Source organism: Microcebus murinus, chromosome 5, assembly GCF_040939455.1.
Source record: "Microcebus murinus isolate Inina chromosome 5, M.murinus_Inina_mat1.0, whole genome shotgun sequence".
Classification (NCBI taxonomy): domain Eukaryota; kingdom Metazoa; phylum Chordata; class Mammalia; order Primates; family Cheirogaleidae; genus Microcebus; species Microcebus murinus.
The window spans coordinates 49405042-49432772 of NC_134108.1; the positions used below are offsets into that span (position 1 = coordinate 49405042).

General features: G+C 36.8%; 2 protein-coding genes across 5 annotated transcripts in view; one reads left to right on the forward strand and one right to left on the reverse strand.

Annotated features, from left to right (window-relative positions):
* Window positions 1-19008, reverse strand: part of CEP57L1 (centrosomal protein 57 like 1) — a 57111-nt gene extending 38103 nt beyond the window's left edge. For 2 of the 4 annotated variants that reach the window (XM_012753098.2, XM_012753095.2), the window contains exon 1: window positions 18345-18594. The gene's annotated coding sequence lies outside the window, so the exon portion shown is untranslated. Of the gene's footprint in view, window positions 1-18344; window positions 18601-18846 lie in introns of those variants that run through there. The other 2 variants (XM_012753094.2, XM_012753093.3) reach the window with 2 other exon arrangements.
* Window positions 19009-20028: 1020 nt separating this feature from the next.
* SESN1 (sestrin 1) overlaps window positions 20029-27731 on the forward strand; it is a 99991-nt gene continuing 92288 nt past the window's right edge. The window contains exon 1 of the mRNA XM_012753086.3: window positions 20029-20307. Within this exon, the coding sequence (XP_012608540.1) occupies window positions 20029-20307 (279 nt within the window). The remainder of the gene's footprint in view (window positions 20308-27731) is intronic.

Sequence of the window (27731 nt, forward strand, 5' to 3'; positions counted from 1 at the left end):
ATAAAAGTAATACACGAGGCCGGGCGCTGTGGCTCACGCCTGTAATCCTAGCTCTTGGGAGGCCGAGGCGGGCGGATTGCTCAAGGTCAGGAGTTCAAAACCAGCCTGAGCAAGAGCGAGACCCCGTCTCTACTATAAATAGAAAGAAATTAATTGGCCAACTGATATATATATAAAAAAATTAGCCGGGCATGGTGGCGCATGCCTGTAGTCCCAGCTACCCGGGAGGCTGAGGCAGAAGGATCACTCGAGCCCAGGAGTTTGAGGTTGCTGTGAGCTAGGCTGACGCCAAGGCACTCACTCTAGCCTGGGCAACAAAGCGAGACTCTGTCTCAAAAAAAAAAAAAAAAAAGTAATACACGCTCATTCTACAAAATTTGAAAATTATAAAAGAAAAGAAAAATCACTGTAAATTCTATTAATCTGAGATTATTAAAATATTGTTAACATTTCTGGTATATATGAAATCAGTCTCTTATTATTTTAACCAAAGTTAGGATTGTACCACGTTTATATAAATTGCCTTCCTACTTGATATTACGTGATAAACATTTTCTTATATTATTACTCTTTTAACGTAAGTTTTTTTAATTGGAAGTACATACATGTTTTTGGAAATTACTAATTCTTTCATTAAGGTAGAGTCTAGAAATTGCATTGGTAGGTCAAAAACAATTTTAATGCTTCTGATACATAGTGTCAAATTGCCTGGAGCTGTTTTAAATTAGGGCATTACTAGGGCTTTTTAGAACTTAGAAAAAAGTCCGAAAGCTCCCAATTCTCGCCATGTCCTAAGACTATTTCTGTAGTCAACAATACTCTATTTTAGACAAAGTTTCTCTTGGTTAACCTCTTATCAAAAGTTTTATGACAAACAGAACCTAGAAAAATTAGAAATTGTACACAATTATAAATAGAATATATATATATCAATTTGCCTACTATACTGTTAATAAAAATATCTATAAAATGTTTAATAGTAAGAAAATGGAATTCTAGGATATACCTAAAACAAATTTACTTTTTTAGACCAAGCTCAAAACAGATAAATCAAAACTGTTGAACTCAACTCTATAAAATGTATGTAGTCATACACAGTATATCTCATATATGTAATAAAAGGCAAAATATAAAAATTATCAACTTAACACTTGACAAGTATTATCATTTATAAAGTTTTTTTGAGATAGAGTCTCACTCTGTTGCCAGGGCTAGAGTGCTGTGGCGTCAGCTTAGCTCACAGCAACTTCAAACTCCTGGGTTCAAGCAATCGTATGCCTCAGCCTCCCGAGTAGCTGGGACTACAGGCATGCGTCACCATGCCCAGCCAAATTTTTCTATATATTTTTAGTTGTCTAGCTAATTTCTTTCTATTTTTAATAGAGACAAGGTCTCACTCTTGCTCAGGCTGGTCTCGAACTCCTGAGCTCAAACAATCCACCCACTTTGGCATCCCAGAATGCTAGGATTACAGGCATGAGCTACCACACCAGGCCTACAAAGTTTTTATACATCAAATTTAGTCTTAACCTTAAAAAGGACCATTACTATTATTATAGTTACTTTTAATACATTAGGAAATAGACAAAAAGATTAGGTGACTTGGCTAAGGTAACACATCTAATAAATGGCAAAGCCAGAATTCAAACTTAGGACTCTAGACTCTAAATGTGATACCCTTTCTGTTTCTGCATTGTTTTCCATAAATCAAAACTAATCCGATTATCCCCTATATATGGCCTCAGATAAAAAAATATTAACAGATTTATTTTCATAATGCTATTTACTTAAGCCAAAATTAAAATAAGTTTGCATTCCCTGAGTGCACACACTGATAGTGCATGGGCTAACTAAAAAAACTGCTAATAGCAGACAGATGCCAGCTTAAGGTTAACATTTTTCCATTGTATAAATCCACACACAGAAACACATTTGGCTGATCATAATTCAATTTGTAAATTTTCCAAAGAAAATAAACATTACAACATACAAACAGAATGTTTTCCATAAATCAGTCTTTCATTATTGTTTTCCATACAAATAGATCTACTGTGGAGATCACGGCTGAGAAAAACACAAAATACTTTTAAAATGACACTATGGAGGAAACTCCATTGTCTCCTTTAAAAAACATACACATATACATGCATAAATAAATATTTTCTTCCATTTCTCCCTCTTATCCTCTACCCACCCCCCACTTCCTCTAACAATGAAAGAATAAAAAATTAACAATAGCCAGGCATGGTGGTGTACACCTGAGGTCCCAGCTACTCAGGAGGCTAAGGCAGGAGAATCCTTTGAGCGTAGGTATTGGAGACCAACCTTGGCAACAGAGCAAGACCGCCATCTCAAAAGAAAAAAAAAGAAAAAAATAACAACTGATGATTTTTGAAGTTGGTAATTTATAACTTTTACAAAGCCATCAACTGTCATTAATTCAGCATTATTATAATGGATTTATTAATTATGGTTTATCTGATTTAATTTCATTTCCTTAACAAATATAGCTTTATTTTTTTCCTCAGAGTTCCTACATTTTTGTTCTTTTTTTTTCTTTTAATAGATTTAATGGGGTACAAGTTGAATTTCATTACATGGATACATTGCATAGCACTGGAGTCTGGGCTTTTTGTGCACCCATCACCTGAGTAGTATACATTGTACCCCATAGGTAATTTTTCACCCCTCACTCTCACCTAACTTCTCCCCTCATAGCTTTATTTTTTGTATATTTATTAGTTTTATTTTTAATTGACAAATAATTGTATATATTTATGGGGTACAAAGTGATTGATACATGTATCCTCTTTTAGCTATTCTGAAATGTACATTATTTGTCTCCCTGCTGTGCAATAGAACACAAGAACTTATTCCTTGTATCTCACTATAACTTTGTATCCATTGAAAAAAATCTCCCCCTTCCCTGTTCACTGCACCCCCCACCTGCCTCTGATTACCACCATTCTACTCTCTACTTATGTGAGTTTGACTTTTTAAGATTCTACATATAATAAGTGAGAGCATACAGTACTTGTCTCTCTGTGCCTGACTTATTTCACTTAACATTAATGTCCTCCAGCTTCATCCATGTTGTTGCAAATGACAGAATTTCATGTTTTTTTTAAAAGCTGAATAGTATTCCATTGTACATATATACATAAGGGACTAATATCCAAAATATACAAGGAACTCATACTATTCAATAACAAAAAAGCAAATAACTCTATTAGAAAATGGGCAAAGGACTTAAATAGACATCTCTCAAAAGAAGACATACAAATGGCCAACAGATATATGAAAAACTGTTCAACAGTTTTTCTAATCATCAGAGAAATGCAAATTAAAACTATGAGATATCATTTCACATCTGTCAGACTGGCTACTATCAAAAAAATGAAAGATAAATGTTGGCAAGGATGTGGACAGAAGGGAGCTCATATACACTGCTGGTAGTATTGTAAATTAGTACAGCCATTCTGAAAAACAGTATGGACGTTCCTCAGAAAACTAAAAATAGAATTACCCTATGATCCAGCAATCCTACAGCTGGGTATATACCCAAAGGAATTAAAATCAGTATTCCAAAGGGATGTCTGCACTCCTGTGTTCACTGCAGCATCATTCACAATAGCCAAGATATGGAAACAACCTAAGTGTCCATCGCAATTGAACGGACTTAAAAATATGGCAAATATAGCTTTATTTTAGCAATGTCTGCATATATTTCCTTCCTCTATAGTTCCGTAAGAGCAGGGACCATATCTTATTAATTATTCTATTATCCACTGGAATTATTACATGGTAGTCATTCAATAATTATTTTGTTACACTTAATTCAATTAATGTAGCAAAACAAAATACATCTAATATTTAATGAACATTTACTACTATACATAATGCATATAGTTTTTCACACTTAACATCTCTAAAATCAGGATTTACCTTTAAATTATATTTGACAGCATTTTTTGTTTCTTTGTGGTACATAAAATAATGCTGTGACGTAATCTTTGGCATCTTAAACTTAATGAATAAAGTCTTTACAAAAATATACATTAAGAACATTTTTCTCAAGCTATTAAATAGGTAAATGTAAAGTGGTAATCATAGATCTCTACACCTATATAAAGATGTAAGAGGGTATCCCATATAGATGGCTCCCCTGCCCCATCAAATCAGTGTGTTAGATCTTCAAGAGCTAGAACTCTCTTTCATTCATCATTGTATTTCTAGTATGTGCTCCCAGGGGCTCAATAAAAATGAGTTAAATGAATAAATGAATAAAAAAATTTGGTCTGTGGAAGGGGACCAGTTAGGGGAAGAGGGGACAATCCACACTACAAAGAAAATCATGAAGATTGTTGTCTTACAGAAATAAAAAATGAAGAAATATACTTATCATTCTAATATTTAAATATTATAGATCTACACCCCACTAAACATTCACACTGTTAAACAGTGTTTAATATTCCGTAAATTAGATAGATTTCCTGGAAAATAAATTTGGAGAAATGGGTGAAATGAAATTAACTTTCTTCACCTGCAATCTTGTCAATATCATTAATATGCCACTATCTTTGTGACTCTCCAAAACAGGGATAAAATATGCATTTCCCAAACTTATCTGCAACATAAACCTTTTTTTGAGGATGCTATTGAGAGGTTAACATTCCACAGAACAGATTTCAAGGTAATGTCTATATCTATAGAATCTTCAAAGTAACTCTAAATAGGAAATTACTATCAAGATATTATGAGATATGTAATTGATAACAAGAAATAACAAAGAGCAAATTGTCTAAAACAACCTTGCTGGAAATTTGTATTTCTAGTGTGGGAGAGTAAAGGAAGAGAAAGAAAGAGACTGTCCTATTTAAAAAGGGTTAAAGATTGTAGTGTTCATATATTTAAGTTCACTTGATTTAGTAAATACTCTGGTGTATCTGACTAAATGGTACATAAAAATTGTAAAGTTAATGTACCTTCAAAGTACAAATCACTCAGTACATGCTATAACATTTTCTTATTAACACAACTCATGAAATAAGGTTCATAGAAGAGATGATAAAATTGAGCAACAGAACTCACCAAATTTGCACAAAATTATTTTGGAACAAGAAATAGAATTTGTCTCATATTTTCTAAATTATGAAATGCTAAAAAAAGCACAAGAGAAGATCTCACAGCCATCACCTGTCACTCTTTGAACAGAAGAATATTTAAAAATGCAATTAAGTCAAACAAAATGAGAAAAGTATAGAACATGAAATACTGTAGTCTTTATAAGCTTTGGTGTCAGAGACTCCTTCCAGACACTACTTACTGGTGGTCATTTGGATTCACTGGTGTGGTGATAATACAGTAGCTTCGAACTAGTTCTGTGATCTTGTCCTATAATAGTTTAATCTCTCTATAACTATATCTTTCTAAAAATTAAGTAAAAGGAATAACTTATGTAATCTTGAAGTTTTCATCCATTTCTAAAATTCCACTAAAAGAGAGTTGAACTTACAAACATGTTGAACTTTTACTGAAGCTTTTGTCAAATTCTTGTGATCTAAAGCTTAGGTAACAATTTAGTTTTGTCTTTACAGTGAATTCCCCTATGAATACCTTAATGATCTCACCTACATAACCATTAAATGCATATTTTAAAAATTAAAAGAATCCACAGTTTTTATTTTTCAATAAGTTTGAAATACTTTAAGACTTTAGAAAAATTCTAAGCAGCTTATAAAATTACATGCCATAAAAGGAAAATATAATATAAAAAGTTCTGATCAAAATGTGAACTAATATGAAAGAGGAAAAACTCCTCCTAACCTAAACACAGAAATATTATATGATACATAACATTTAAAAATATACAGTCAAGCTCAAAAGCTTGGGGAAATGCCCAGATGCTAGAAACAAAGAGAAAACTCAAGCCAGAGTGGTGAGTGGGAGTTGGATCTTTTTTAAAATGTTTAAAATGATAAAGAAAATCAGATCTATTAAATGTATAAGCCTAATTTATTAGACTCACAAATGTTGCTTACTTAGAAAGATATTGCTTATTAGAATTGAAGGTCTGCCTAGATAATTGTTTAAAGTGTTTGAGAAAACACAGTAGGCTTAATTGAAAAATATAGTTTGAAACACATAAGAAATTTAAGTTTGTAAATACTATTAAATACTTAAGGAGAATTTTATCTTGTACACTTACAAGTTGAATATTAATAAAAAAGTCAAAATCCTTTATTTCCATACTAAAAGCTACTAGACTTCAAAATAAATCTAGTAAAATTTGTAAGTTAAATCAAAGTCTTAGGAAAAACTAAATTTAAAAAATTATAACTTTAATAAATTGTATACTAATTAAACTAAAAGTTATTAATTTCAAGAACAAAAGTCCACCTCAGATACTAAAACACCAACTGACCACAGGATGCCCACTATTGGTGGTACTATTTAATACTGAACAGGAGATCCTATCAAAGCAATAAAACAGAAAAAGAAAATAAGATGTATAAGAATGTAAAAAAGAATGAACAAAATTGTTACCTGATACTGTAACGGTGGATACATGACATTATATATTTGTTAAAATCCATGGAACTGTATAACACAAAAATGAAACCAAATGCAAACTATGGACTTTAATTAGGGAAAAAAAGAAAGTAAAAAAAATTCAGTCTAACTCCTCTCATTTTACAAAGGAAGACTGTGAGGTCTAGAAAGATCAAGAGACTTACCAAAAGTATCATAGAAAAAAATAAGAACTTGTCTCTCATTCTGTTATTATGGATAAAGTTAAAAAAAATTAGCTATGAGGGATTTGGGTAGTTATTAACACAATTCAGCCCTGCTACTGTTTGAACTGGGCTACCATTAAAAGTTAGACCTTGGAAGTTTTCTGACAAAGCCTATCTAATGGAAAGCCAGAGGAATGAATATTTAAGCTCTAACTTGGTACTTGGCTCTATACTTGGTAACAAAAATAAAAAATCTGCAACGAGAAAAAAGCTACTGTACTAACAGCTGCTATATATTACATACTCAACGTTTTTTGGGGGAAGTGATAAAGTATTAGAAGGAAGTTAAGAAAACAAGCTTTCTTTAGAGGCAGATAGTTTTGGCTTATTAGCTATGAGTTTTTGGGAAAGTTATTTTAACTCTCTGGGCCTTTGCCTCCTTATAATGGAGATTATAATAGTACCTTTCACAGGATAAATATGAAACTTAAAGGAGATAGTCTATGTAAATGACCTGGCACATAGTACAAGTACAGAGTAAACACTGTGAATATTAGCTATTTTTATCAATAGTGATAACTATTAGATTATATATTTTGTGGTGTGTGTGTTAAGCAGATGTCTCAAGACTTTTCAGAATGAGATAGGACAGAGGAAAACAAACATACAAGTGAAAGGGTGCCAATCACTTAAGTGCAATACATATATTATTTTAGGAAGTCTTCTTAACAAGCCCACCAGGTAGGCAGTCAGCCAGAGGGTTAACAAGTATTTTTGGATTACCTATCTACCATGTGTGAATCACTGTGAAGGCACTGCCAGTGTAGTGGTAAAAAAGACAGAATTCCAGAATCCTTGCTCTCAAGGAGCTCATATTCTCATGGGGAAGAATAGACAATAAGCATGAACCAAACAAATAAATATGTTCAAGCAGATAATTGCTGTGAATATTGGAAAGGGTAATAGGTGGGCTGCTTTAGCTAGAATGGTCAGGTAAGGCGTCTTTAAGAAGAGAGACTTTGAGATGAGTCCAAAACAATGAGGCAGCAGCATGTGAAAATCTTAGGGAAAAGCACTGTGAACAGAAAAAATGTGCAAAAATCCTAAATTTGGTATATTCAAAGAGCATAAATAGCACAATGTCTAATGATACATACTGTATTTTATACATGTAGAAAATGAGGTTTTAGAAAGATTGGCCATCTGTATAAAGCAAATGGCAGAGACACAGAATGGAAGGTCTAACTCCAAAGTCTGTGGTCTCATGGAAATGCTATGCTCCTTCCCCCTCAAAGTCAGGAACACTTCTCAGCATTTGTTCTTAGCCATCAAGCAATCCTGTTTCCCAAATACTGTACTAAAATATAATTATGAAAATTTACTGACCTAAATAAGTTCTTCTAAATTATATAACATCTATTTTACTTTAATATGTTGTAGCAAAACTAAGGTAGATATGTATATAAGAACTCTGAATTAAACAGTGTGAAACTGTATCACATTAAATCAAATTTTTATATAATTAGTAATTATATTTTCTTAAAGTATAGATTCTTTAAGCTTTTTATATCGTATAGGTATGCTCTTAAATATGGTATTTTAAATAATTTCCATAACAAAGCTGGACACTGACAAAGATTCTTTGTTTGGCCTAGCTTTAATCAGGCTTCTATTAATAAATCTGTTAGACCCATCTATGCATTCCTTGGCATAATCCAGTTTTAGCAAAGACCTCTGCTAAGTTAGTTTAGCAAAAATCTCCCCCATCATCAACATCTGATCAGGTTCTTCATCTTTAACCATCCCCCACTAGATGTCTGATCACCCTGGCCTATCTTCCTCAAGAATCTTGTTAGATTGGTTTAGCCAGCTTATTTCCTCTTAGTAATTTTCCATCCACTGACCCCAAAACTGCTCCTTGGCTATGAATTCCCATTTGCCCATGTTGTATTCACACATGAGCCCAATCTCTTTCCCCCATTGCAAGACCCCACTGTAGTTATCCCTCATATCTACAGTGATGGTCTTGAATAAAGTCTTCCTTACTATGCTTTAAAAAGTATCACTGAATAATTTTTTCCTTAAAAACACAAAGACCTTGCTCAGGAATATAATCTCTTATCATGCTATTGTTATATGAGAAAAATAATAAGTGCTATATTTTTATTTATGGTAACTGTCCTCTATTAAGAAGCTTAAAATGCAAAATAGTATTAAAACAAAGTTGTAATTAGGGAAAAATAAAATAATTCAAGGATCTCATAAGATCTTAGAGAATGCCAATAACAGAATTACACAAAACAGTACTTTTTAGTTAACTATAAAGCACTTCAGAAATATTTCATTAATCTCAATCAAATTTAAAGACAATATTCTTGTACAGAAAGATGGTAATTTTAAAAGATACTACTTCTTGAGTGCCCAATATATGCCAGATGCTACTCTATGAACTTCATATACATTATCTCATTAAATCTTTACAACAGTCCTGGGAAAGTAGGTATTATCCTCTTTTTACAGATAAGGAAACTAAGGTTATCTCATCTCCCATATCCAGAGCTTAGTGAGGTTAAAAAATTGGCCAAATGCACACTGCTAGGAAGAAGTGGAGTTGGGATTGCAATCCAAGATTCTGTGACTCCAAGGTCCATCCATGCTCTTACTATTTGAATCCATAGCTATATCTCACAACAATGGTTAGGGTTTCATGAACAGAAGCTATTTAAAAGCAGTACTGGATATTGTTCATCTGAATGACTCAGAAGTCCCTTAAACAAGAGGATTAACATGTCCAAACCTGGACTCAGTATCTTTCCATCCCCAAACCGGTCTTCCTAGTATATTCCCTACTCTGACTAATGGAAAGACGTACTCTTTACCATCTGGATAGTAGCTACCCTAGACATCTTCCTTTTTCTTCCCCCACATCCAGTCACTAAACACTGTTGATTCTACCTTCTAAACATCAACCTTCTCATATCTCACACTGACCTTCAGTTATTTTCCTATCTCTATCCATCATTGTTCAGCCAAGCTTCTTCAAAGAATAATCTATATTGCATGTAGACTGTATGCATATTTTCTCAAGGGCAGAAGACTTACTATCTACTTTGCATGCTGCTGTAGTCTTGCAGCTAAGTATAGAGCTTGTCCACAGTGAGTTTTCAATAAATACCGAACATATAAATGAAAATATCTGGTTTTCACACTTCCATTCCCCGCTAAGCACAGTGAAAAGGGACACAGCTGAACTTCTCATAGGAAAACTGCTAATTAAAACCCAGATCCTCCAAGGTTGAAAATGAAGGAAGAATTTACATATTCAGAAGAGTAACTGGTCCATGAGTTCCACATCTTGTCTCCAATATTCACTCTACTCTTGGGGATCTCATTAGCGCTGCCCCTCCTCACTTGCCTTACTGAGAGAAGGGTGCTGTTCTTATAATGCCCTTGCCCAGTTAGACTTATGATTATATGACTCTTTCCTTTATATGTCTTGGTACAGCAAGACAAAGTTATAATATTTCAGTAAGACTTCACCAAGGCTAGAGGAAAACAAAGGAAAGAAAGCATAAACACGAAAAGGAAACCAGGTAGTATATCTTTTTTTTTTTTCTTGTTTTTTGAAACAGAGTCTCACTCTGTCACCTAGGCTAGAGTGCTGCGACATCAGCCTAGCTCACAGAAACCTCAAACTCCTGGGCTCAAGCAATTCATTCTCCTGCCTTAGCCTCCCCAGTAGCTGGGACTATAGATGTGTGCCACCAAGGCTGGCTAATTTTTCTATTTTTAGTAGAGACAGGGTCTTGGTCTTGCTCAGGCTAGTCTTGAACTCTTGAGTACCTCAGAGCTGAACTCAAGAGATCCTTTTGCTTCGGCCTCCCAGGCGGCTAGCATTCCAAATGTGAGCCACTGTACCTGGCCACCAGGTAGTATATCTTAACAGTCAAGGATTTTTTTTCTGGGGCTTTTAGGCCCATTTTATCTTAGTTCTTTTTTTTTTTTTTTTTTTTTTTGAGACAAAGTCTCACTTTGTTGCCCAAGGCTAGAGTGAGTGCCTTGGCGTCAGCCTCGGTCACAGCAACCTCAATCTCCTGGGCTCAAGCGATCCTCCTGCCTCAGCCTCTCGAGTAGTTGGGACTACAGGCATGCGCCACCATGCCCGGCTAATTTTTTGTATATATATATTTTTTAGTTGGTCAATTAATTTCTATTTTTGGTAGAGACGGGGTCTCGCTCAGGCTGGTTTCGAACTCCTGACCTTGAGCAATCCGCCCGCCTCCTCGGCCTCCCAAAGTGCTAGGATTACAGGCGTGAGCCACCGCGACCCGCCTTATCTTAGTTCTTAATCTACATTCAACTGGTAAGCACTATTTTAGCACATACCACCCAAGAATCCATGCCTACCATGGCTCTGCTTAAAAACTAAACCTAGAAATGAGAAGCCCAGACAGAGAGATCCAGAGTTCCCTCTCTTCCATTTCCTTAAATCCTTTCATCCAAACTATAGTTTCCTAATCCAGAACCTACCTTTTTCATAGAGGTTGAACAAGGGAAATGTCAGCCCTTTAGGAGAGATTCTCTTATCCTCAAGGAGCTCAGTTTTACCCCACCGGCCACCTCAAGCCAATTAATTTTTATCTCAATATGGCATAGTAATTCAATATTAATACAGTAATATATGCCAGATACATATATTATACTGTAGCAAGGACTATTAATTGTCAAACCATCTAGAAACTTTAGTTTTCTTGACATGTTGGTAGCATTTTGTGCTACTTACTAGTCATTCCTTGAAATTTTCAAACCCCTTGTTTGCCTGTCTTCTGGTTATTGTTTTCCTTCTCTGGTTAATTTCAGACCACCTTGGCTCTTTTCTTATTCTGCATTCTCTCTATAGCCAATTGCATTGGCTCCCATGGTTACAGTATAATGCTAACGTAGTGGTTAAGATAGGCTTTGAATCAGTTCTACCATTTTTTAGTTATGTAGGGATAAAATAATATCTGCTAAGCATTTCAGGGTGCCTAGAACATAGTAAGCACTTAGACATGGTAGCTTAAAAGCAAAATTAAAAAAATCCCATATGCTGATAATTTCTAAATACATTCATCCCTTAATAGGACAGGTATAGTACAGTATTTGCTTAGTACATTATTAGCCTATAACCTATGCATGTCTTCCCATATACTTTAAATCATCTCTAGATTATTTATAATACCTAATACAATGTAAATTCTATATAAATAGTTTGTTATACTGCATTGTTTAGGCAATAATGACAAGGAAAAAATAGCCTGTATGCTCAGGACAGATGTAATTTTTAAAAAAAAATATTTTTGGTACATGGTTGGATCCACAGATGTGGAACCCATAGATAAGGGAGGGCCGATTTATTTCTGTTCAGATCTTGTTGCTGAGCTCAAGATCAATGTAACCCCATAAGTTATGTGAGGCTTAGGAAAATTTGAAAATAAGATTACCCTCTGTTAAATAAAATACACGATACGGACTGAGCTCCTGCATTAGGTACCAAAAGACCAAACCAAAATGGACTCACTCATGCTAAAGCTTCATATCACTAAATAAAAACTAAGTTGTTTCTCTGACCTGCTACAAAATCAGGAGAGAGAGATAATAGCCAAATCTTCAAACAGGTCAATTTTAGCATGGTAACAAAGTCCCCTCTGCTTTAACACTTACAAGGAAAGGAATCTGAAGCATCTGATGTTAACCAATCCACTTTTTGCATTATGCTGTTTTCTTTCTTTTTTTTTTTTTTACAGCAGAAGTATGCTGTTTCCTTGTTCCCATCCAAGCTACCTTATAAAACCAATTGTTCTGCTGGCACTTCTCTATTTTACCTGATTTATGAATTATAAAAAAAGCAAATTATATCATTTAACTAAATTTGTTGCAATTTTGTCTTTTGAAACCTTTGAGATCTAAATCAGTATATAATGAACCAGAGTACATGCAAAATTAGCTTATAGAGACAAAATGGCTCTCAGATGACTAGGTTGTAATATAAATATATCAACTTATTTAAAGAAAGAATGTTTTCATCAAAAAGAAGAGTTACTCAGGAATGAAAGTAGAGAAAAAGCAACTCAGGCAAAATTTGGAGGCAGTTAAAGTTCTACTGTGGAGGTTCTCATAGCTTAAAGCTATTAAGTTACCACATAATTTATCTAATTTCCTTTGTTGTGATTTCAAGCTCCTAGGCAACCTGCTGATTTCCCATGTAATTTTCCTACAGAAAAAAACAAAAAAACAAAAAACCCTGATCAGAGAATCAGTATGCTCTCCACATGGCAAATATCTCGAAGTACATTAGTAAATTGGCATTGTGATAAATTCATTAGTCACTTATGTCGCTCATATATGTTTGTTTGCACATGTATATAAATATGTCTGTCTGTCTGTGTGTGTATATATATATCTCCAACTCTCACAAACTCTGGTGTCCTAACAAGATTGTATTTCTAAGCCTACAAGATTTAGGAACTCTGTTTTCTTTTAACAGTAAATTCATCAATGAATTTCATAACGAATGTCACTGTATGAGGCCTCTTGTAGAGCAGCCAGTCAGATTTTGCCTTGACTAGAGCACTATTCATTTAAAATTAGCAACAATTTTTCACTCCTTTACATATACAATGTTGTCCTTCTATCTTTTAATTGTGTGAGGTGTACAGGAACATAGTAAAAATATTAGCAAATCCATTTCATGGGTGTGAAATTCTATATCATGAGAGTGAAATTCTATTGCATGAGGGTAACTACAGTTCACTAGCAATAAAAGTTGTACTTTTAAGACCAATTCTCTAAAATGTTTTCATTATAAAGTACTTTCTTCCATCCATGAATTATTTTGTGTTTTTGCAAACACAGGTAAATATGTAATACCTTTGAAAGTCCGGTGGCATTATAATTTTCTTCCATTAGTTCATTCCTTTATTCATTCACCAAGCATTTATTAAGTTCATACTGATGCCAGGCACTGTACTAAGAGCTAGAGATAAGATGATGTGCGAAAACAGGCACAGCTGCTGCTCTTATATGCTTAAGCTCTACTGGAACAATCACTTTAATCAATTATGGCACAATTGTAAAATAATTTGTAAGCGTATTAGCAAGTAAAAGTATATAGTATAAAAGTATACTTATAAGAGAAGCATTTAATTAGATCAGGGATACTTCTCTGAGAAAGTGATATTTGAGATAAGATCTGCAGGAAGAGGAATCAAAGACTGAGGCCAGAACAGCCTGGACAAAGAAAACAGTAACAGAGGTGCTGCAACCATACTTACTATCTCCAGTTCTCCCATTCTCCCTTAAATAAAATGACCATCTGGCTTTTGTATCTTTCACTCCATCAAAACCATTCTTATCAAGATCCCAATGACCTCCACATTGCTAAATGTGGCGGTCAATTATTAATCTTCATCTCACTTGAGCTAAAGCAACATTTAACAGAACTTATTATTCCTTCCCCCTTGATCACTTTCTTCACTTGGCTTCTAGTGAACCATAGTGCCAGTTTTCCACTCTTCACTGGCTACTCCTTCATAGTCCCTTTGCATATAACTCCAAATCCACCTGAACTCCATGGAGTGTCTCTTTTGATGATATTAACAATTGCTATCAAAACACTACTATGGGCCAGGCGTGGTGGCTCACACCTGTAATCCTAGCACTCTGGGAGGCCAAGGTGGGCGGATAGCTCGAGGTCAGGAGTTCGAAACCAGCCTGAGCAAGAGCGAGACCCTGTCTCTACTATAAATAGAAAGAAATTAATTGGCCAACTAATATATATAGCAAAAATTAGCCGGGCATGGTGGCGCATGCCTGTAGTCCCAGCTACTCGGGAGGCTGAGGCAGGAGGATCGCTTGAGCCCAGGAGTTTGAGGTTGCTATGAGCTAGGCTGATGCCATGGCACTCACTCTAGCCTGGGCAACAAAGCGAGAGTCTGTCTCAAAAAACAAAAACAAAAAAACCCACTACTATGAAACCCATAATTACATCTATAGCCAGATCTTTCCACTCATTTATCTTAACTCCCTCCTCCATCTTTCACCTTGAATGGCATATGGGCATCTCAAATTTAACATAGCCAAACTAAATTGCCAACCTATCCCCTGTCCCCATACACAAATCTGCAGACTTTCTCACGACACTAAATGGTGATTTTTTTCCTCCTAGTTGCTCAGGCTAGAAACTTTGGAATTAGCTTTGACTGTTACTCTTACACCTCACATTCAATCTGTCAGCAAAATTTATTGGCTATATTATCAAAATGTACCCAGATTCTGGCCTCTTCTCTCTGCTTACACTATCACCACCCTGATCCAAATCACCACTATCATCTCTCACCTGGATTAGTACTTTAGCTTCCTAATCAGTCTGTTTCTACTCTTGCTTCCCCATGGTCTATGCTCAACACAATTTAAAAGAAATTATCACTTTAAAAAGTTGGATCATGCCCTCATCTGCACAAAACCCTCCAATGGCATCTGGTCTCAAAAAAGTCCAAGTGCTTCCAATCAGCTACCTGATCTCCTATCATTAGCTATCATTAGCTCCTTTCTCTATGATCTCATATTATTCTCATCTCCTGTACTCATTGTGCTCCAGCCACAGTAGCCTCCTTGCTACTTCTCAACTGTGCAAGTATGTTCCTGCCCACAGGCCTTTCCGCTAACCGTTCCCTTCACCAGAATGCTCTTCTCCCAGGCATCTACAGAGCTTACTCCTCCTCCTACTTCATATCCCCTTCTTGATTAGATCTTCTCTAACTGCCTTATTTAAAAGTGAACCCTGTTCCCCACAACCTGGCATTCCTCATTCCCCTTCCCAGTTGCATTTTTTTCCTCCACTGCATTTGTCTTCATTTGATTTACTATATGTTTTACATATTTACTTACTGTCTCTCCTCAGTAGAATGCAAGCCCTATGACAGTAGGGATTTTTATATTGTGCTCAATGTTGTATCTTCAAGGTCCTATTATATAGTAGGCACTCAACAGAAATTTCTTGAGTCAATGGGTAGGTCAAAGGGAATATGAGAACCAGTGACTGAAAAAAGATCTGTATAACTGAGTTTGGAGAGTGGTATATTAAGTGAGTCTGGAGAGCTGGAAATCATCCAGATGATGTTAGGCTTTATAACAGAGTTTTTCTTTTATTTTAACCCTTCGCATTCGGATGTTGAGTGTGAAGCGACAGGGTTAGTATCGGTAGCAGCTCGTATGTCTAGCCACATTCGACACTTAGTTTCACTGCGGGGGGGGGGGGGGGGAGGGAGATTTTTGTCTATTTTTCCAGTATCTTTTCTTGTTTTCATTAGCATGAAAGGACAAGTAAAATGTAAATGCAGAGATGGTACACTAACTTCCAGGGGTAGATTATTATCCACTAACTTAGAGCAACATTTAGATGGAAAGCTCCATATAATCACACCTCACCCTAACAAAAAACACAATGATTGTGTTGTTTGTTCTAACAGAAAAATCAAAGGAGGAAGAAGAGAGATGATTTATATTTGTGAAACATGTGAATGTAAACCAGGTCTTCGTGTGGGTGAATGTTTCAAAAACTATCACACCTTGAAAAATTATAGAGATTAAAATTACTCTTTGAATGTATCAATAATTTGAAATATACAAAAATCCAAATAAATAAGTTTGTATGAAAAGAAACTCCAGTTTTTTATTCTACTGCCATGCTTTGTAAAATCTGGGGTATTTAAAAAATTAAATCCCTAGTAGAATAAAGGAATCGAGGAAAAAGCAAGCAAGTGCAAAGGGTTAAGAGCAGCAGGACACCACTGAATGGTTTTAAGCAAAGAAAATCTGATCAGATTTGCATTTTAAAAAGATCATTCTGGCTGCTGTGTGGAGAACTAATGGAGGAGGGCCATTGTGAATAATCACTACTGTAGTGGTCTTATGGCAGTTTGGAAAAAGACTGTACTTTTGTAGACAGAGAGAAAAGAATGTATTTCAGGGATATTTGGAGATAAGATTGGCAGGACTTGGAACACTGAAAAAGAATCAGATTCATAGGAGGTAACTATACATTTGGTTGTAGCATATTGAATCTGAGATATCCAAAAAGAAATATCAAGCTAGCCATATGAGAGGTGAAGCTGGGGGAAGCTATACATTTGAGTGTCATAGGTGGTAATGAAGCGATGAGTATGCACCGATCTTATTCCATTATGCCATAAAAAGGGAACCCAGCCTTAAGAAACTACCCTATACTCTGTGGGCTGGATAAAGGAGGATAAGCCCAAAAAAGGAGACAAAGAAGGAATGACTTCTATTCTGTTTTTAAAATTACACTCATAAGAAGTTATTCCCTATTTTTTTTCCCCTGGAGACAGGCTCTCACTCTGTTGCTCAGACATAAGAACAGTGATGTGATCACAGCTCACTGCAACTTCAAACTCCTAGGCTCAAGTGAATCCTCCTTTCTTAGCCTCAGGAGTAGCTGAGACTACAGGCCACATGCCACCACACCTGGCTAATTTTTCTATTTTTTTGTAGAGACGAAGTCTCACTGTGTTGCTCAGTCTAGTCTTGAACTCCTGACCTCAAGCGATCCTCCTGCCTTGGCCCTTTTTAAAAATTCTGATTCAAACCGGTAGCATTAGAATGTTAACAGGGCTTGCCAAATTGGACCAATTCATTGAAACTATGTACATCTGTTCAAGGATACGTAACTTAACACAAACTATGAGAAAAACCTCTCGTTCCTGTATCTTTGCAGCTTCAAAGTACATCAACACAGAAAACGCTACCCCCCCCCCCGCCCCAATATATATGATTTGGCTTATTGTAGATTTTTTAAAGGACCCTCTCTCTCACTTTGGGTCTCAGGATATGCTGTTGTTTTGGTCCTCACTTCCCCTGGGATGAAGATATCCCACTTTCCAAGATTGGGTTAAGTACTCTCCCTTCAACCATGCCAATTATATTATTCAGTATTGTAATTGTATGTTTAACCATTGGTTTCTCTAACTAGATAGGACTGAGTCTTTTTCACTGTTGTATACTTGGTGCCTAGCAAGACTAAATTTTTAGATACAAAATACATCTATTCTGCAATGTGAGGAATTAAAATCTAATCTATTAGATTATCAGTTAATGGATGGCCATTCAAACCTTGACTTTCTCAACAGTAATGACTTTCCAAAAGCAACCAGTAATATTAAACAAGTAATTGTATCTTTTAAAGATACTAAATTTCAGACTTATGGGTTTTTTTTCCATACGGTATCCTTAAAACCTGCAATAATTCATATCTAGGAATAACAGATTTTTTTTTTCCTTTAGTCTCATACAAACGGATTTGACATTTTGCTTTTAAAGCTTTGCCTGGGATTTCACCTGACTGAGCAAATAAAGCACAGAATATCTCTATACAAAGGCAAAAAAGGTTGCAATTGCACAGGGATCCCTAATCCATCCCATGCGTGTCCACATGAAATGGCTTAAGCAGGAGCAGCAGAGCACCCGTTTCCACAGCATCCTTCCTACTTGGCCTTACTCAGGCCTCTCCCACCGACCCTCGGTATCAACATCCCCAAAGCCTCGCCTCACCACAACACCCGGGCTTGGGCAGCTGGACTAGAACTTCCCACGCAGGTCACTGCAAAATGTCCCTGGACTAAGGGCAGCAACCCTAGATGGCTTCGTCTTCAAAATCGCAGAGGAAATGAAAGAAGAAAAAATCCGGTCAAGGGAAAGGTGACAGCCCAGCCTATAATGCCTACCAAACCGACGCTCACAGTCAACCCTCGCATACGCGAACCACCGTTGGCCCGCAGACGGCTACCGGCAAGGTCGCGGTGGCCCCTGGGTGTTGTAGTTTCTGTCGCAAACAAAATGCGCCAGCAGCATCAAAACTACATTTCCCAGAAGTCAAGGCGAAACCGCCCTGCCTACTTAAAAATCTTGGTTTTGGCGTGGTAAAGAGACAGCCGCTATTTTTAGGCTAATCTTAAATTTAAGCTCGATTTGTTCCAGGAATGTCTTCGAGCCCTCTTTCTTTGTCGTGCTTGTCTTGTGTGTGATAAAGTCTCAGTACATTTCTACTCCTTACTTTTCCTTCCCTTTCTCCGGGCCACAGACTCCAAACGCCTGGGAACGGAAAACGCCCCTCGGCGCATGTTTCGTGCCTCTGGAGGCGCATGCGTCCTGTTCGCAGTCACGCATGCGTGGCTCCGGCAGCGGTTGGCGGCCGCGCGCGGCGGACTTGGGGTCTGGAGGTAGCCAGCCCGAGGGCGGGGCTTTTTCCAATGGCTTTGCCTCGGCGGGTCGCGTCTGCCTGGGCGGGGAAGAACGCGCTGGGGCAGAGGCGGCTCCCGGTTTGTGCCGGGCGGAGAAAGGGGAGGGACTGGGGGGTGAGGACCCCATCTCCCCTCCCTGCTCCCGCCCTCTGGGCTGATCCCCACCGATGGGGCTGGGCGAGGGGGCGGGCTCTGCGCCTCGGGCCCTGCAGCTCCTCCAGCTTCGCGGCCCAGCCCCGCGCTCGAGGGTTGCCTGGGCCGCCCTGTGCCCTTTGGCTTGGCCTTGGTGGGCGAGGGCGCAGGAGTCAGAGAAGTGGCGTCTTCCTAGGCGTCCGGAATCGGCAGGGCCGGGCACGCTTTCCTTCGTCGCTGCCGGCCCAGACAGCTGCTGCAGGACACTGCCGCCCCCCGGGAGCGCCCGAGCCTTCGCCTGCTGGGGCCAGTGGGCCAGGGTTCGGCGAGCTTTCCCTGTCGGCGCCCGGCCGGCAGCAGGGACGCAGGGAGGAGTTGTGGAGGGCGGGGACTGGTGCCGGAGGAGGGGCGGGGTGAGAACGCTCGGGAGAACCCGGTGGCTGCACAGACAAAAAACCCCAGATGGCTGGAGAGCGTTCAACTGTTACCAGCCTTTTGGGGCAGAGCACGGATTTGACAGCTCCACAACGTGAGGATATCCGCTGACCCTGCGAGACGCAGGAGAACACTTCCCCGGAACTCCCTGTCCAGCAAAGCCAGCGCTGTAAGGTTGCAACTTCCAACTTTGTTTTTTCAATTTCTGACCAGAAGGAAGAGTGCTCTTTCGTGTAAAAGGAGAGTGTGAGAGGGTGATCTATCTTGTAGATCGGTAGAAAGACACGTCTGGTTCCAAATGTCATCCAGATCTGGGTTTTTGTGACGACTCGACTTCTCTGATTTCTTACATTACTCATTTTAAAAATACAAAGTGCTTTGGGGCATGCTAAAAGGCAACTGAAGACTGCAAAGGAAAAACTATTATCATGGCTGAAGGAGAGAATGAAGTGAGATGGGATGGACTGTGCAGTAGAGATTCAACTACTAGAGAGACAGCACTGGAAAACATTAGGCAAATCATTTTGAGAAAAACCGAGTATCTTCGTTCGGTGAAAGAGACGCCTTGTCGTCCATCAGACGGGCTTTCAAATGCTGTTTCTTTGGACGGGTTGAATAAGCTGCTTGCTCATCTGCTTATGCTTTCTAAGAGGTGTCCCTTTAAAGATGTGAGAGAGAAAAGTGCGTTTATTCTGAAGAGCATCCAGGTAAGAAAGAGCATTATGAATACAACTGTCTCTCTAGGACAGTGAAATTTTACTTGCAATTATTCACGTTGCATTTGCTTCTATTAGATTGTTATTATGTGAACTTTTGTTATGAATTCATTCTACATTTTAAAATTAAGAGTGATCTGTAAAACATTGAATTTTGGGCCGAAATTGGACAAGATGTACTAAAGTGAAAATGAATTGCAAATGTAAGTAAACAAGTATTGTTTTTCTAGAGAGTTTTAGGTAGAAACTGCATTGCTCCTGGAAAAAGAGATGAAGGTTACAGTTAATTGCAAGTAGAGACTTGTTTGTCCTTATATTTCTTTTTACATGTAGTTGGGAAGTATAGCCAACATGCCTTTCACATTGTCACAGTGTTCTGTATGAAAAGGTTCACATTTAAAAGCCTCTAAAATGATAAAGGCTATTAAATGTTTCCTAGTCAGCTTATTGAAGACAATTGGTGGAACAGTTTTCTCTTATTCTTCAAAACAAAGCAAACAACAACCAAAAAAACAGGGTGTGTTCTCTGAATGCAACGTTTTGTTTTTTTTTTAAAAAAAGAGTTATATAAAATAATAAAAGCCTGTTATAAAGAATCTGACATCTTCATGTTGAAAAATTGGACCCAGGTAGGGTGTGTGGTAGAAACACTTTTATGGTAAATTACTCAGCCATCCTTCTCAGTATTTGCCTAAATTGTTTCTTTTCTTTTTCACATACATACCTATTTAAGTTATGAATGCAGCAGATTAAAATATTATAGTTTTCCCTTCATGTTGTACATAATCAATTTATCCTGTTTTATTACAACGTTTATTAGAAGGTTTTTTAAACTATGTTTTTGGATATTAAGAATGTTTGTAACACTTTATGCTTCTCAATTTGTAACTAACTCAAATAAGGCTTGCAAAGCATAGCACAGTGCCTAGCACATAAGAACATGTGTTGTTCAAAGTCATGTATGAGAGTTTTAAAAATTTATAGTTTACTGAGCATATACATAAGCTAAGATAGATAGTTTTTCTATATTGGCTTGATTTAGTTTAAAGCAACAGAAAAATAATCATATCTACAAAATGAAGACTCTAAGATTTGGAGATATTTCTTCTCACAAACACTTTGGAAACAATTGTTACAATTCAGAGTTACCAGAGAGAAATTAATTTTCTAGATAACTGAAGTTTACCCTTTTAAGCATAAAAAGTTATTTGTATCTCTTAGACTGTGGTGACTATAACAACCTTTTTTTTTCCATAACGGGGGTCATCATTAGGTGTATCAAGTACTGTTATGACGCAAAGAGTGGAGTGTATAAGACTATATAATCCATATTTTAAAAAATTTTTTGTCTAATTTTCATTGTTTGCTGTTGGTATACTGGTACTTTGGTCTCTTCCTAATCTTTAATTTTGCTGCTTATTTACATTAGAATAGGAAACCAAATAACCAATTTTGTTAAGAGTTACATTTAAAAGAAAAGTAAGCAGCCTCTGAGAAGTACAGTGTCAAAGGATTTTTATATAATGATAAGTAAATTAGTACTGGAGTCAGACCTGGGCTCAACTTCTACTCCTTTGTTAATGTACTGCATAACTTTGGGCAAGTTACATGACCTTTCTTAGCGTGGATTTCCACATCTATGAAATGAGAATAACAACATACAGCCATTGTGAGAATCGAATGAGATGTAAAGTGCCCTGGTATATAATGGATAGATGCTCCTCTCCCCTTCCCCCACCTTTGTTTTTCCTTTTTGCCTCTAGCTTTGCATGGACAATCTTCTCCCTTTTCATAAGTGAAATACATGGAGTATGTGATATATATTTCAAGACTTGTTCATTCTGAAAAAGTATTCAGAAATTTCCTCTACTGAGATTTCCCAAAGACTTATACTCTGTTTTTCATTTCTGCATCTATCGTACTTTATTCCTGCCACACTTATAACAAGCGCTTTACTTATATTGTGCTATAATCGTATGTTTATGTGTCTGTCTCCCCCAGGAGGACTGTAAGTTCCCAAGAGTATTGGCTGAGACCTGGAAGCTACTAAATACATATCCAGTGGATGAGCAAGTTTATATTTGCCTTCTTTCTGTTACTTATCAGGCTGAATAGATGAAGTTTCCAATTTAGAAAGTTTCTACCCCAGCATCATTCATTCATGCTTGCATTTATGCAACATATGTTTATTGAACCCTTGGTGAATGTCATTCTAAGAACCGAGGACCAGTGATAATAATTTGACATTATACTGAATGGAGACAGTCTATAAAGATGTAAACAAAACAAAAAAAATTAATTTTAGTTAGTAAGGGAAAGCTTCCCTGAGGCAATGACATTTAAGCAGAGACCTGATGAATGAACAAATATCATCCATGCAAAGGTGAGATTTATGAGGGGACATTCCAGACATAAGGAACAGTATGTGAGAAGGCCTCATGGGAAAAGAGAGCAAATGAGTTTTAGGAATTAAAAGTGATGCAATATGTTTGGAGCAGACAGTTTGAGGGAACTATGAATAGCTTAAGAGCACATGCTCTGGAGTCAGACCTGGCTCCAATACAGGCATGCATCGCTTAATGACAGATATGTTCTGAGAAATGCATCGCTAGGTGATTTTGCTATCGTGTGAACATGATAGAGTGTACTTACACAAACCTAGATTGTTGCTCCTAGGCTGGAGACCTACCTGTACAGCATGTTACTGTACTGAATACAGTAAGCAATGTAACACAATGGTAATTATTTGTATATCTAAACTGAAAAGGTATAGTAATAATGTGGAATTACATTTGACCCTTGAACAACATAGGTTTAAACTGCACAGTTTAATATGGATTTTTACATGGATTGTTTTTCAATAAAAGTTGTACTGATTGTGCCTGTGTCTCCTTCCTCCCCTTCCAACTCCTCCACCTCTTCTGCCTCTGCCACCTCTGAGACAGCAAGACCAACCCCTCCTCTTCCTCCTCCTCAGCCTACTCAACATGAGGATGATGGGGATGAAGACCTTTATGATGATCCACTTCCAGGTTAATGAATAGTCAGTACATTTTCTCTTCCTTATGATTTTCTTTTCTCTAGTTTACTTTATTGTAAGAATATAGTATATAATATACATAGCACACAAAATGTGTGTTAATTGACTGTCTATGTTATCATTAAGGCTTCCAGTCAACAGTAAGCTATTAGTAAAGTTTTGGGAGAGTCAAAAGTTATACGAGGACTTTCAGAATGCAGAGGTTGGCATTGCTAACCCCATTGTTGTTCAAGGGTCATCTATATAATCTTATGGGACCACTGTTGTATATGAGGTCCATTGTTGACCAAAACATCATTATGCAGCACATGACTATACTTTATTAGCTATATAACCTTGGCTAAGTTACATAATCTCTCCTTGATTCAGTTTTCTCATCTGCAAAATAAGGACGGTGTTTATATTTCCTGCCTCACAATGTTGCTATGAGAATAAAGTGAAATAAGGCTTGCAAAGCATAGCACAGTGCCTAGCACATAAGAAATGCTCAGTAAATGTTAGGTGTTCTTACTGTTGCTAGGCAGGAACTAGATTCCAGAGGGGCTGGCAGGCCATGTTTGTGGACTTTATCTTAGAAACAAGGGATGTGGGGATGGGAAGAGTGGAAGAAAGTGAATGGGTTTGGGAGATGCCAAGGAGTTAGAAACCACAGGATATAGTATTTAATTGGATTTAGAAGATGAGGAAAATAAAATCGAGGATGGCTATAAAGTTTCTGGCTTGAACTACTTGGTGAATAATGCAATCACTTCCTGAGACAGAAGAGTGGCAGGGGGTCAATTTAGGGGAAAAAATGAGTTCTCTTGTAGGCATGCTGAATTTAAGTTGCCTATGAGACTTCCAAGTAGAAACAGCTCCTAAATGGATTTCTGCCCTGATACCAGTGTTCTAGTTCTACCATTGTTATCTATCACTTCTCCAGATTTAACCCACCCTCTACCTTTATTTCTGTCCTCTACATAGCTATAGAACTATTTATCTAAAATGAAAATCTGACCATGTCACTTTCCTGCCTAAAACCATTTAGAACCAAATCGAATCTAAACTTCTTAAGAATATCACATAAAGTCCAACATCATCTGGCTTCCACTTAACCTGTCCAGCCTCATTGCCCACGGCTCTCGTGTCAGCCTCATATGGGAAATCAAATATTAATTCAAATGTAGTGTTCCACAGTGCTTTTTGTGATTCATTAGTAAAGCAGCAAAAACTGAGCTACATATGCAACTCCTGTAGTTTAATTGCTATAGGCTCTTAATTGCTATCGGTCAGCTTATAGGATTATAGGTGGCAAGGTGGTAGGATGGATTTAATGCCAAATGGCTAAACCTGTAAAAAATTGGCACATTGTGGGATAGTATCTTCTGTTTACACTCTTGTTCTCAATTTATTGATTTTATACCAACAACATATTTGAAGGTATTCAACAAATTTTTGAGAACTATTTGCTGCCAGGCCCTGTACTCAGAAATGGAAGATCAATATGACTTGTTTCCTGCTTTTGAAGAAGGTCTTTTATTCTCATAGGAGGGTTTTATTTATAATGGGATTTTTAGAAACTTAAAAAAAAAACAAAAAATCTCTTAACATCTTTTGATATACTTGATTCCCTAAACAAAGGAATGGAAGTATTAACATTGGCCTGCTTTACTAATATAATCCACTGGTGCACTACAGTCTTGATTATGCATGTAATAAAGGGGAAAAATATAAGTATCCAGAATAGCCAACTACTTTTCCAAGAAGGATCATTTTCATTTCCATACTCTGAAGAAGTAAAACTGCCAAATTTTCTTATAAGCTTGCCAGCAATTAACATTGTCTGAAAGTTAATTGGCTTAAGATAGAAAATTTAGACTAAGTAACAAAATATTTCTCTTTGTTAAGTGGATGAGGGAGGCTTTCACTTAGTAAAATTATGTTATACTCCCTAGGGAGAAATGAAGCATTAGTTGTTGGGTGTGATGCACATTTATAGTTGTTAGAGTTGCAGTTGGTGTTTCAGTATCTAGTTGGTATCCAATTGGGTAATATATAGTTTAGAATTTAACAAGAAGTTGTAAGTCTGGAGATCCAGTAGTTCTAAGCTTGATTAATTCATTGGCTCAACTACATTATTTTTTTGCTTTCCTTTCCTTAGCATAGCAAGCGATGTGTCCCCTAATGATTGCAAGGGTCCAACAGCATGCTATTCCAGGTACTACGTACAGTGACAACCATCTGCAGCTGAAAAGAAAAGAGTTTCTTCCCATGTGTCTATCAGGGAAGAAAAGCTTTTCCCAGAAACCCTCCAGCAGACTTCCTCTCAGTTTCTACTGACTGGGATTGGGTCACATCCCCTTTTCTAAGCCATTCACTAGCAAGGAAATTGGACATTTCTATTTTTGGTTTGGGCTAAACAGCACTCAGCCCCTAAGGGCTGGGAGATCCCTCTATCACTTGAACAGAATATTTATGTTGGTAAGGAGGAAGGGGGACAGAAGGCAGTCAGGGCTAGTTATAGGCTTTCCATTAAAACTGTATGTGTATCTAGATAAAAAAAATCACTTGGTCTATAATTTGGATTTTAGTGGGTTTGGAAGCACACTTTATTTATCATGGGGCTGTAAATTATAACATATTAAGGATATTCTAGAAGTAGATTTGGTCTTTTAAATGATTGTTTTGTTTTGATTTCATTTTACTGCCACCCAATCAAAACCAAAAGTTTAAAGTCGTGCATCTCAAACATTCACTGCTGACTCTTAGGTATCACAGCAAATACGAGAGTCCTCTTTCAATATTTACACTAAGCTTGTCTCTTCCATATCCACTATTTTCTGGCCTCTCTTATTGATACACTGAGAACTCAGTCCTTTTCCACAGTAAGCCTTGTGGCTTCTCTACTCAGTGCTTCCTCTCATTCCTATCTTTGACCATTTTGTTTCCTTGCTTTTGAGGCTCAGAGGAGAATACTCTTTACTCTCAGGTTTTCTGGCTTCTTTGAATAGGGAATGTGAAGAAAGTGAAGGCAAACCTCCAACTTCTTTTTTCTAAATGGTTTGAAGACAAATTAAAGAGTCAATCTTTTTTTTTTTTTTTTAACTTTCTGGCTTATAGGATGAATTATATCTGCAGTATCTATACTAATGTCCTCTTTATAGTATATAAATACATCCTGTTCTCTGTTGTGACTCTTCAGAAAGATTGAAACTAACAAAGATACTCTTAAGTTTTCAATTTCACATATTTTATTTCTGTTATAGTGCCCCAAATGGCCTCTAACTTGAGAAAATGAGAATGATAAGGTTTTTAAAATATTTTCCTAACATGGTTATTTTGTTTATAAACGGGATGTAATATTGTGTACAAAGATGGGATGGTTAATATGTGTGTATTAAATTTCTCTTTAAGGTAGTGGGTTGTACATGACATCATGGAGGATCCTCTGAAACAGTTTAGCTTAATTAGACTTTTTACCTCATCTTTAACACTTTGTGCCCTTAAAGTGCTATATGTACATATCATCCATGGAGTAAAAGAATTAGAGAATAGGCATGCTCTTCTCTTAGTTTTAGAGTTATGTTTGTTTTCCTTTTAGTATGCAATCAGAAATTTGTAAGATATCTTTTTACCATTTAAATAGGTAATAAATTAATAAGTCAAACAACCAACTTAAGGATTTGTTGAAATTTTGGTCTGAGAGCAAGTAGCTGTGGAATCTTGGGTATAATAAGGGATCACTTAAAACTTTGATAAAACGGGCACTACTTAGTGTTACATTAATTATAAAGAATTTTCATATTTAAAAACAGGCAATGTTTATGTTGTGCCAAGTTAGCATGGACTGGGAGGAACCATAGACAAGGGGAAAATCTTAGAATTTGTAGAAGGATAGGTTGATGCTGAGAGAGAGGGAGGCAGAGCTTAATATGCATAGAAGGATGAAAGTGCTGCTGGAAATACATCAGCATCAAGCAAGTCTTGCCACAATTTTAATTTCTTTTTTTGTCAGAATTTCTAAAATCAGTCTGTTTTTTCACACCATGGTAAAATATCTAAGTTGTTTTTTAAGGAAGTCAATAGAAAATAGGATTTACTTTGACCCAGCTTTTTCTAGCTCACATTTATTACATTGAGAAAAATTTTAAATGACCTTCAAGAAATTACTTAGTACTTTAATTATGCTAGCACAGTATACTTAGCAAATCACACTGGGAGGATTCTTCAGAATATTTAGTAATTGTATTTCTAGGGGCATTGAGAGACTAGAAATTTAAATGTGAAAAAACCTCAGCTAGATAGTCAAACTATGGGAATGCTATTTTATGCTTGATTTTTACCCCTGTCAGTTACTAAGTTATTGGAGCACTAATAGGACCTGGAGAAAAAAAAA